Raw genomic sequence first — 11,924 nt, forward strand, 5'->3', positions numbered from 1 at the left:
GGGTGGAGTGGTGTTTGTTTGAGTAATTTAGTGTTATTATGCAAAATACTGCAACCTTGCCTGCAACTTAAGGCTGGTGTTGCAAGGTTTTCAGATCAGTGCATGTAGGGGAGCCTTTCTTTTAATATCCTAACATGGGGAATTTGCTTTGAGACACATTTAATAAAGGCTTCTTGTGATTTCATTTCATATTCAGTTTACCTAACATTCCCTCTCCTGTCTGACATCATTCGGTGCTTGGGTGAGTAAAGCAACCACAAGAATCCAGTTCGCCATGCAGGAAACACATAAGCACAGACAGAGGGCCCATTCTTGCACAAAGTGGGCAGGGTGCAGTGACGCTGTGACCAAAACACACACTCACTCAGAGAGAGAGAGAAAGAGAGAGAGGAGGAGGAGGATGGGAAACAAGGGTAGAGAGGGAAACAGGAACAGAAAGTGAAGACATGTCAAGATGTCTGAGTGAGGGGGACCAGAACAGAGCAGAAGCCAGATACCAAAACAGAAACAACAGAAGTTTGAGCAGCTGACTGGATTAGACAGGAGGGGAGAGCTGACCTGCCACTTCACAAGTGCCTGCGGGGTAAGGTGCCGCTTTCTAACAGGCCTTGAGTGCCAGCAATTTGAAATACTTTGAAACTGTTCTGAGTGGTTTATATAAGCTGTTGATGCTTTTTGTTATGTGACAGTTGGGAAAATAGGAGCAAAATTGCTGCAACTGTGGCAAACTCCTTTGAAAGAAAATGCTTTGGCAGTAGTTAGATTTGACAGGACAAGTTACAACGATAAGCTGATAAGTTTCTTCCTGCCTTTGAGTGCTGCGGAGCACCACTATAACATACTCTTCATGTTATTTTCTTGACTTTTTAAAATAAACCATTTGATTGAAAATTTCAGTTTATGAAAAGAAAAAGTTAAATTTTGTCATCAGTTATAATCTCTACATTTGCTGCATCAACCACATCGAATAAGTTCCCGTGACTCTGCTCAGTGGACCATTGCAGAAAACATTTTTGGCTCAATCATTTAATGATGATGGTATTAGTTTCGTCTGAAGACCTTCCTGTAAGAATGTCCTCCACGTTGCTCATTTCACAGTTTATACAAGCCTGAACTGTCTTGGGCTTTTGCACTTGCTCTTGCTTACTGTGGAGAACTGTACTCCTCCAGACTATCGGCAGGCCTGTAGCTACCCAAGCGAAACAGCTGCACTTAGTGATCCAAGATAGCTCATGTTTCCGGCAAGAAACACAAAGTAGTATGGCTTTAATCGTTTGTTGGTGGCTGACTCAGGTCAAACTGATCATGTCCAAGCACTGTGAATTAATACTGCCTGATGAGCGATCTGCTCTGACTGTGTGCTCGGGGCAGGTCATTAAAGATTCCTGCCTTGCCTTCTGTCACAACTTTGTCTTTTAGGTCGCACATGTTCCTTAAAAAACAGCAGGGGCTAACCAAGTCCAATCATAACATTTTTCTCAGCCCCTTCCTGGCTTTGTGTGCCCCAGAAATGGCCTTTTCCTGTATATGATTGGCTTAGGACAGCACAATGTCATGAGAAAGTGAAGTACCCAGTCGGAGTCTTAGAATGGCATCTCAATGAGATGATATGAACCAGGGAAATATTTAAAGTCTGTGGCGTCATTTAAAATGTATTTGGAATCCATCTTTTGTATAAACATAGCTATATTCTCTTTATAAATGACCTCTTCTGTTCAGTACTGCAAATGGCCTGCCGAGAAAGAGACTCTTGGAATGGTAATACTGGCAAGTGTTTACCTTAAGAAAAGTTTAAACATCCATTATTATTAATACAATAAATAACTATTTTGACTTGTCTTTGTATGTGAGCACATAGAAAAAACAAAATTAGGTCATAAATTCCATTTAATGACTTTACCACATTGTTAGTCATCTCTTTGCTATAGCTAGATAACACCTCTGTGGTGCTTCTGGCCTTTGTCTCTCTATTGTTCGTTGACTCTGGCTTGTCGTGTTGACAGTGTTTTCATGATGTGAGAAAGATCAGAGTGTGCACAAAGGTGCTGCTGCTCAGCCAAGCTCATCACAGCAACATGTACCTACAGTAAAGGAAATAATCAAGAATAATGCGGCAGTGACATCGTGGCTCCCAACAATGTGCACAGTCTGCAGTATAGTTAATAATCAAGTTTCCATCCAAATGTAACGCAAATTTTAATGGAAAAGAAATGTGAATTAATGCACATTTCCATCCACTACTGATAAGTGACTATAAGTTTTCGGATGCATCGAGATAAACAGTGGATGGCATAATTCTCCATTACGATTAAACCTTTGCAGAAGAAGAGGGCGCAACAAGATGACAGTCCACACATATCTGATGTATTCGTCGTCCGCCATTCTTTGGCTTGAGTGATGTTAAGATCACACAGGCTTCATAAATGTCAGGATTTATTCGCTAAGTCTGTTTCCATTGCAGTTTATCCTATATCCTAAGATAAAGTATACTCAAAGCAGTCAGTAGACATATAAAAAAATGTCAGTGTGCTTTTGACTATTCTCCCACAATGCAATGCACAAAGGAAATGGAGAAGCTTCACACAGCTGCTCCAGGAACCTCTCAGAAAATAAAAATGATTAGTAGGATTTTTGGAAAAACATTTTTGCTTCTTTTTGTTAAGTTTAATTGGCTGTGACATTCTAAAGTCGCAGTTTGATTGCCTTTGCACAGTGCACATATTGCATGAGTTCCTGTTAGTATAAAACAATGTGTGTTGTATGTAAGTATGTTGGTTGCAAAAACAGTATAATATAAAGATTGGTATATGCTGTATACAGTGAGTAGGTAGTATGGAATAGGGACGCAGCTGATTTTTTTTCTTTGTTTTATTTTAAGTTTTTTACAGGCCTGAAAAGGGAAAATGATCAAGTAATCCACAAGAAAAAAAACAAAACAAAGATTAGAGAAAAATCTGAAAAAATGAACAGAATTTTGTGTAGCAGAATTATGTTTTCTACTTTCCCACCCTCTTAATCATCTTATGACCTTTCAGGTTTATCTTGTGACTGCTTGTGAACCACCAGTATATGATGTAAGGATTAAATAAGATTAAATAGCTAGCTTGCACCTAAAATCCAATACCAAACATGTACTTTTAAGGTCCTTGAGGCCCAGTAATGCTTGGCCTAAAATGTACAGTTGCATATATGTACCCTTGTTTTTTTAACTTTAATATAAAAATAAGTAAATAAAAGTAAAAATATGTAACCAGTATAAAAGCGGCACTGCCACAGATTCAAATTTGGTGATTTCTTTTATATCAGTTTGGTTTTTAGAGATGAGACTCTTTCTGAACTCGTGCTTTGACATTTCAGGTGACTCTTGCCACTTAGCTTTGAGCCCTCAGCTTCCTGTTGAGCAAATGAGCAGGAGGGAAGTTAGCAGGCTGTCTGTGGGTAAACCAATTTCACACATGAGACGCAACACAAGGCGACAGCCACACCAAATCTATTTGCTCTCTATTTGCAGGTGCATCTTACCCTCTCTCACTCTGCCTAAGAAGCAGCCATATGCGAGATGAAAATCTTTTCTCCCTCCTGCATCTAGAATACAAAGCTCTATAGCCTTGAGCTATAGAGAATCTAAGGGACATACTTCATTTGAAGAACTATAGTTGTTTAACATAATTTAAATAAAGACTTCGCCTCAAGGCTTCAGACTTAACCAAACAGTCAATATTTGCAGAGAAAAAGGGAACAATATTACTTTTTATTTCTAAGACTGGCTCATGCTTTGCAGACCTACTTCACCAATCGAAGTACCTCACCTCGTGTTTTCTTCTCCAGGAGAGCTTTTAAGAGGAGATTTCATCCGAGGCCAGAAGAAATAGTTACAATCAGACATTTATGAAAACATAAGCCAGATCCCATCTATCTCCTCCAAAGGGAACCATTAGCCGGGTATATTCAGATGAATCTAATGTAGCAGGTCTCTCTAGCCTACCTCTCTCCCGTCACACTCACCGTCTCAGCGGGGCTCTTCGAAAGATTGGTTACCTCTATCTCTGTCTGGCTTTCTCTCAGACACAATCTCCCTCCGTTTCGTCCTCTCCTTCTCTCTCTCTTTCTTTGCCCTTATTTTCCTCAGTGGGACTCTTAGAGAGATCTGCCCTGAATCCTGAATGACTCCTCTGCAGTATTAATGAGGGGAAAGCTGAAAATCCGAAACTGACGCTGACAAGAGGGGTAGAGCAGGAGTAGAGATGTTAAAGACAGAGACAGAAAGATGGATTGGAGGCAGGGAAGGGAAATGGGGAGGAAGAAGATGAGCTGTCTGCCGGAAACCAAATTTCTCTCCATGTTCACTTTCTCTTTTTTTTTGTTCCACAGACACACCCAAATTAAACCACCTCTCTACAACTGGATTAAACTACACCGAAAGCCAAAGGGCAAGAGGACAAGAGAAGACAAAGAGCAAGAAAACTGTCAGTGGAATGCCAAGCAGCATAAATAATCTTGGCTGAAGATTTTGGCTTTTTCCTCCTGCATCAAGATCAGAATCATCGCAAACTAGGCGATTTCAAAGAAAACTTTTGTTATAAACAAATGAGCTTTTGGTCTTTTGGATTTGTTTTAAAAATGCTTTGGCTTTGTAACCACCTCATAGGACACTTGAAGGAAGGAGACATACATGAAGTCACCCTCCATGCTTCCTGTATTTCCATTTAATGTGAACAACACAAGCCTGAGCACATACACAAGCCTCATAGGTAGATAGTGCTGTGTTTCTGGGCAACTATCTAAACTCTGATCATTGTAAGTAGAAAACAGGAGTATATGAAAGTTCAATTTCAGGTCGTCAAAAATATCAGACCTGACGGCTGTTGGACTGTTAGATGTTTGATGTTTCATTGAGAGTAAAACTTCATATCTTACAACTTTAGAGCTGGAACCAGATTATGTAAAAGGACTTTTGTTTTAAATTAACACCATATCTTAATTGTTTTGGTGTCTCCAGCAGCCTAATACGCACATTTACTGACTTACAAACTTCACAACCCTCTAAAGGATTTATTAAAACTTTATAACTGCCAGACAGACTTAATTAAAAGAAGGCACAGCTCCGTCTCCGAAAGCCATGGATGGGAAAACAGACAGCATTCAGGATTTTTTTAACCAACTTTGGAGTTTGGCTACAGATAAACACAACCAGGGGGTCTACAACACAGTCTGCCTGGCGGTCCTCCTAACTCTTCCTCTACTGGTCCTCCTCACTACTTTGGTGGTGTGCTGCCACTGCTGCTGCTGTCGCCATGCCGACAGCTGCTGTTGCTGCTGCTGCGGAGACGCCAGGGCAACGCCAAGGTCAGAAACAAAGAAGAAAAAGAATTCGGTCAATACCGAAGACTTGTGGATCTCTGTCAAGACGGGGCCGATGACACCTGACAGGGTCGCCCTGGCCATGGAGTAGGAATCCATTTTTAAGTTTGAGATTGCTGATCCTGAGCCAGTTGGTGCAGTGGAGCTGATGGAGCGTTGATTTGATTGAAATATGTAAACAGTGTATAGATTCTGGCATTTTGTATTCATATGATGTTGTATGTGGACAATGTTTACAACATTTTGTATAGGCCTTTTAGTGCGTGGTACATAAAGGAAAAATATGCTTGACAGAGACATATACATAGCTGCAAGTGTGTGTTAGTGTGTGTGTGTGCGTGTGTGTGTGTGAGTAGGTTAGACAGAGGTTGAGTAGGTTAGACAGAGTGTGTGTGGGAGAGAGAGAGAGGTACAGTGTTATTGAGAGCACTTTGTTCTTAGAGCTCCCATGTGAAATTCATTGCGTCTGTATTTGGGAGAGAGAGACAATTTAAGGTCTGCCCAGTGTTCAGATGGCTGTAATACTGCCTACTTTTCACATTCTGAGACCGATGATTGACTCTCACTTTCTAAAGTGAAAGCCACTGGCGTCCAAAAAGTTTAACTCACCGGATGCAGAAATAAAACTATAACTTACTTCATTTAGATTTTATATAATATGATACAGTGTAGGCCACAGAGAGAGACACTTCGCCTAGTTATTCAGGTCAAGTGAGCCTTAAATGCACAATTCATAATCCAAATGTATTGAAAACCAGCTAAAAGCAAAAAACGAATCTGTTGATTCACAGATCTTTAAATGCACCGATTAACACCAGACAACAACCGTATCGAAGTCAGTAATGTTTTTTTGGCTGTATTTATTGGATTTAAGTGAAAAAAGTATAAATTCTTCACAAAAATTTCTTAAGACTTAAAAATGTTCTTAAATTTAAGAGAGCTCCAGAGGTCTTTTAAGTTGGTTGAGAGTAGATCCTAGATGACTGCAGCACAGAAACAGAGATGAGCACACACTTTTTGAGAGCGAATATACAAAATATAATTGGTCATTATGAGCCCACTAGCTGAAGCAATATGTATAATTCAGAGTAGGATAGTTTTAGCCTGCTATTTGCTTTTGATTTGAGCATTTCATAGCATGTTACACCACTTTTTTCTCTTTTCTTGCATTTATCAGGGCTGCAAATTACACAAATTAAGCTGCCACTAGCAGAATTTCTTTCTTGCTCCAGTTTTCTTTTTGTCTCCATTTCAGCAAATTTCCTAGTATTTCATTCCTACATATTATAAAATAAGAATGTTGTTGTTAATTTCACATGTTTATTGTTACTAGAGATATTAAGGATAAAAATTATAATTACATATGTTTTTGCAAAAAAAAAAACAAAGCACTGAGTAAAATGCAAAGATTTCTTTAAACAAAGAATGAACAATGTGATTAACCAGTCAAAAAGCTGCTCCTAAAGGTTATTTGTACACTAAGTAGGGTAAAGGGAAAAGTGTCTTTTTGCTCACATTCAGCAAAGAACTTTTTTACTCATAAGTCGTCTTGAGTGTAATTCTTAAAAGTTTAATACGGGCTCAGGTTCGTTTACATCAATAATGTTTGTAAATACATCAGAATTTCAATAACATTCATGTACACAAAGCAATTTTGTTATTCAACTTAACATATTTTTTAAATAATTATGAAGAAGAGAAACCCTGAAATAATCAGATGGTTTGGGCTTCAAGTAGATTGTGCCTGATGGCTCTTTTTTTTTTTAACTGTACGACATCTCAAAGCCCAATTAAGCAGAAGCGTCTCAGCAGTATCATCATCTTTATGCATTAGCTTACGCTGGCACTAAGTTGATCTTCTTGCTCAAGTGCTGCTGGGAAAACAGGCCCCACTCATTTCATTACTGCTCAGACAGATACATTCCCATGTGGAAACTGGGGTTTGTCTCTTCTGCTTCATGTTCAGAGAGAGAAACTGTACTTGTTGGGCTTAATTTGAAAGCTTGCCCTGCAAAATAAAAGCCTCAGTAGCAATGAGCTTCAATGTATAATCACTTACAAGTGCTATCACCCAGACTGAGAGGTTTGCCAAGAAATAACGTTATCAACGCGTTCAGAGGTTGGCTGAACACATCATTGTGGTTTGTGTTTGTCAGAGAGAGATTGTCAGTTCCTGTTCATTATTACCGACTGTGACAGGCTTTCTTAACAGCATAAACATAATGATAAAGATGGGGAGTAGATAAAAGAAAATTAAGATTAAAGGAGTAGTAGGAAATATACTAATTTGCTTTCTTACCAAGAGTTAGATGAGAAGCTTGATACCGCTCTCATGGTAAATATGTACCTGGAGCCAGCAGCTGGTTAGCTTAGCTCAGCACAAAGACTGGAAACAGGGGGAAACAGCTAGCCTGGCTCTATCCAAAGCAAAATAATGATTAATAATTAATTTGTTATATCTTGTTTGTTTAATCCGTACAAAAACCAAAGTGTAAAAATGGATTTAGAGGTATCCTTAGGCGGATTTGTTACCTTCAGACAGAGCTGATCTTATAGAATAGTAGACTCTCTTTTGCTTTAAGTATTCTAGTCATTTCATCAGAATAATTACAAGGACAAATGCAGGCGGGCATGAAAAGTATGTGTTTCTGTTTCTACTGTTCTTCTGTTTCAGACTGAATGCTAATCATTTTTTGATCCCTCCCGGCTGCATTCAGTTACCAGCTGACCATGAGTTACTGATCCTCATTATCAGTTTTCTGATCCATCATACAGTATTGTGAGTGTTTTTACACCCTGTGCTATAAATATATATTATGCTGAAGTGCTGGTTGCATTAATGTGATCACTTTGTTTTCTGTTAACATGTTCACACCTTTCACGCTTTTCTTCTCAACACCTGTTAGGCAGTATTTGTGATGTTGTTGACCATCAGTGTGTTTTGATTTCTCTCACTTTGAACAGATCATATTTTATTTTCTAGGGAGTTTTGTAAATCAGCTGCAGGAGTCAGAAGGTAGGGAATATAAAATATATATATTTTGCTTTTTTCCCTTTGTCAGTTTGCAGTGATCAGAGGGAACAGAGGTGGGAGGATTTGTCATCTATCTGAACAGCAAATCTGCCGTCCTGGATAGTTTTCTATATGATAAGCATCACCTTTTTGATCCCATCCAATTATGCATGACGTTGTATATTTAAGACATGTTTTTGTTGTTCCACAGTTGAAAAAATGCTGAGGTGATTCTTTTTTTTTTTTTAATTATGTGCCTGGCTGGGCTTTGTTGGTAGCTCTGCATGCATAATTTATCCTGACATATAGAGATACTATGATAAAGGAGAGCACAATGTGGAAGCTGACAGGGAGATGAATAAAGTATTTTTTTTAGCTTTGTGGAATCTCATCTTTCTATTTCTCATATAAACTGAAGCTAACGGAGCCTTTGAGTTTTGACATCAAGTCATTATCTTTATGTGTGAACATATCATATATTGCACAGGCCTCTTCATTCAATGTGGCTTCTAAGACAATATGCTCACATTAATCATTATTTATACAGCCAATGTATTTATTTTGTGTATGTGCACCCCAATGGGAACAAAGCTCCCTGTCATTTTTGCAGACTGATAAAACACTGTGTTTATTGAGACCACGGGAACTGCTACCATGAAATGTGCGAAAAAACAAACAACATTCACATACAGCATGACATCTGCTATGCATGGTTCCAAACTGCAACATTTCCTTTTACACTCACTTTCACTTCTACTGCAATGAATTATGGAAAATAAGGAGATAAAAGGGGCTGTAGAAAGGTTTCTTATGGTCTAAACTGTGTAAATGAAAGCAAAACTGAAAGCTGCTGAGGCAATGCAGTTAAGAAGCACTTCTGCCTCTAGTGATCTTCGTGAACATGTAATTTTAATCATTGGTTTGATGGCCATAGCAGAGCAATCTTTGATGCAAGTAATCAGTTTGGCTTGAGGAGCAATTCATCTTTGACAATATTAAGACTGAGACATGCACTTTGGGAAATTTGTACCATCTCACGGATCCATGATTCTTAACCTGCGTGAGATGTTCGGTGTTGTCAAAGTATTAGCATAACTTAAATCTCAGCATGTAAACAACACGCTTGTTTATTTCATTCTTCAAGGCCTGAGGTGTCTTTGAGAATGATCTTTCACAACTTGTCATCTTTTCACTGTGACGTGTGAATGTGGAGGTGTATCCAACTCCCTGACAAATCGTTTCTGTCACTGGTGTGCTTAGCCAAGGTGTGATACATTGTAAACAACAATCAATGTGTTGACAGGAACACTTTACAGTAGCTCAGTACACAACCCCTTTTGTTGAGACATCCCTCAAGGAGCCCCTCCCTGAGGGAAATTGGTATGCCTGGCTATTTGTGACTCCACCTGCACATGATAGCCACATTCAAGTCACTTAGCCTGTTGAATATGTATGGAATATAAACTAAGCATGCCAGCCAGCTGTGGTTCTTGACTTTTGTGTTAAGAGATGCAATTTAGTAACAGGTACATCTGAAGCACCTCAAAACGTGGAGTGAGTCAGTGGTATTCTTTTGTGTTCTCATTTGCTGAGTGACAGTTGATACTATGACAAATAGAAGTTCATTGCAAATGTCAATTCTCTTCTCTTTTTCTGCTCTCCTCTTCTGTGGTGAGTACTTCTCTCTTTCCATGAACTGCTCACACCCCACCCCTTAAAACAAACACTCCCTTGTTACAACATTACCAAGTTCTCTCATGGAAAAAATACATCAGACTGAACGTAGGCGTATTGAAATTGCATTAGGAAGTGCCAACCCAAGTGACAGGGGCAGACAAATGTGTATGTCGGCAAGCTTATACTGTATATTGTATATACTGTACTGTATATAACCACATACAAGACAGAGACAGAAAGAAAGAGAGAGAGAAAACTGCTCTCTCTCCCCTCTCTGTTTATCCTGGCACTAAGCTAACCACTTGCCTTGCAGAGTAATGGCAGGAACCAATCTCCTCAAAGTAATTTGCAATCACTGTGGCTGAAAAGGCCTTTCGCATCAATGAGCTTTTGTGAGACATTTCATTTCAAAGTTGGAAAAAATAAATGCTATGCTAGAAATATTTGTTGCCAAATTTCAGGCAGCAGCCTTCTCACACTGTTATTTGATTTAGATGAATAAACATTTTCTTTTCACTTCTTCATTTGGCCTTTGAGGAAGGAATGGCGTTCCTGAAGTGGTGCAGTGTTGTTGGAATAGAGCATGTATCTGTATTTTGTGTTTAAATGGTGTAGCATGCTGTTTCTATCCTTTCCATGCACTTTTAGCAGCTGTGTAAAATGGGTCCCACCCAGACAGCCAGTGAGCTGTTGCTGTCTACAGATTATGAGACACAGAGTTGGGAAACTGTTATGAGACCAGACAGCAAACAGTCATCAGTGCCTGCAAGTGTAGTTGCTGAATTCAGTATGATGAAAGTGTTGTACTGTGGGAACACTGCAGTTCTAGATAGAGAAAATCAACTGAAGGGAGAGGAAGCACTCACTGAACAGTTTTATTTCAAGGTGTCATCCATGTTTCATGATAGATTAATAATATAAACTCAAAATACAAACTGAGCTGTCTGCCGTCTGCAGATGAAAACTGTGATGTTGTTGTTGAAAACTCAAAGAAAAAGCTAATAAGTTGATGATTTTGTCAAATTAATAATGCAGCTTAGTTTTATGAGGAGACTTTGAGATGTAGATCATTGAACTAAAGCTACTGATAGCTTGTGCTTCCAGAGGGCCTTACAGAGTGTCGGTCTGTCGGTCAAAACTGAAATAGTTATACAACAACTGGAGGGATTAGCATGAAATTTTTTGTCAACACTGATTGTTCCCAGAGGGTGAATCCCACTGAATTACTGATCCCATGACTTTCCCTCTAGCGGCACCAGCAGGTGGACATTTTTGGCTCAGTTGTCTCGACAACTACTGGATGGATTGTCATGAAATTTGGTAAAGATATTCCCCTACAATAACTTTAATGACTTTGGTGATCCCTTATCTTTTTATCTGGTGCCATCATCAGGTCAAAATTTTTAGCTAACACGCTAATCTGAGATGAAGAATATAGTAAACATTACATGCAAAACATCAGCCTGTTAAAATTGTCATTGTGAGCCATGGATGCATTAAAAGATAGACATAAAAAATGTGAACCTGTCTTAAAAGAATACTGACATGCCTTCATGTACATGGAAAGGGTCATTGGTCGCTGTAATTGTTCCTCCTGTCCACACTAAAGAGTTCCCTTCTTAAAGCAATTTCAATGTAAGTGGCAGGGGACAAAATCATTCTGTGTAAAAAAGCTCAAATCAGGCTGCAGCAGTCTACAGTTATATTGAAATTGCATTAGGAAGATAAAAAAAAAGTGAAACTACTTGCTCATTAATTATGTTGTTCAACCCGTGTTCCTTAAAGGTTCTAGCTATCCTTGGATGAGGAAAATGGCAATGTCTTCATGTAACAAAACCTTTATTCATTTATTTATTTATTGTGTGAGTGTGTG

The 11,924-nt window shown here is 38.9% G+C and overlaps 1 protein-coding gene across 1 annotated transcript; it reads left to right on the forward strand.

Moving 5' to 3' along the window:
- Positions 1-376: 376 nt before the first annotated feature.
- LOC122886631 (uncharacterized protein KIAA0040) lies at positions 377-8,755 on the forward strand. Its single transcript, XM_044219047.1, has 2 exons — positions 377-583; positions 4,372-8,755. The coding sequence occupies exon 2, from the start codon at positions 5,120-5,122 to the stop codon at positions 5,450-5,452; it is 333 nt and encodes a 110-aa protein (XP_044074982.1). The 5' UTR covers positions 377-583; positions 4,372-5,119; the 3' UTR covers positions 5,453-8,755.
- The last annotated feature ends 3,169 nt before the right edge of the window (positions 8,756-11,924 follow it).

The sequence above is a fragment of the Siniperca chuatsi genome, linkage group LG13 (assembly GCF_020085105.1).
Source record: "Siniperca chuatsi isolate FFG_IHB_CAS linkage group LG13, ASM2008510v1, whole genome shotgun sequence".
Lineage (NCBI taxonomy): Eukaryota > Metazoa > Chordata > Actinopteri > Centrarchiformes > Sinipercidae > Siniperca > Siniperca chuatsi.

Bases quoted from the DNA above. Each gene is read 5' to 3' on its own strand.
- LOC122886631 (XM_044219047.1), top strand. From the start codon at position 5,120: ATGGATGGGAAAACAGACAGCATTCAGGATTTTTTTAACCAACTTTGG.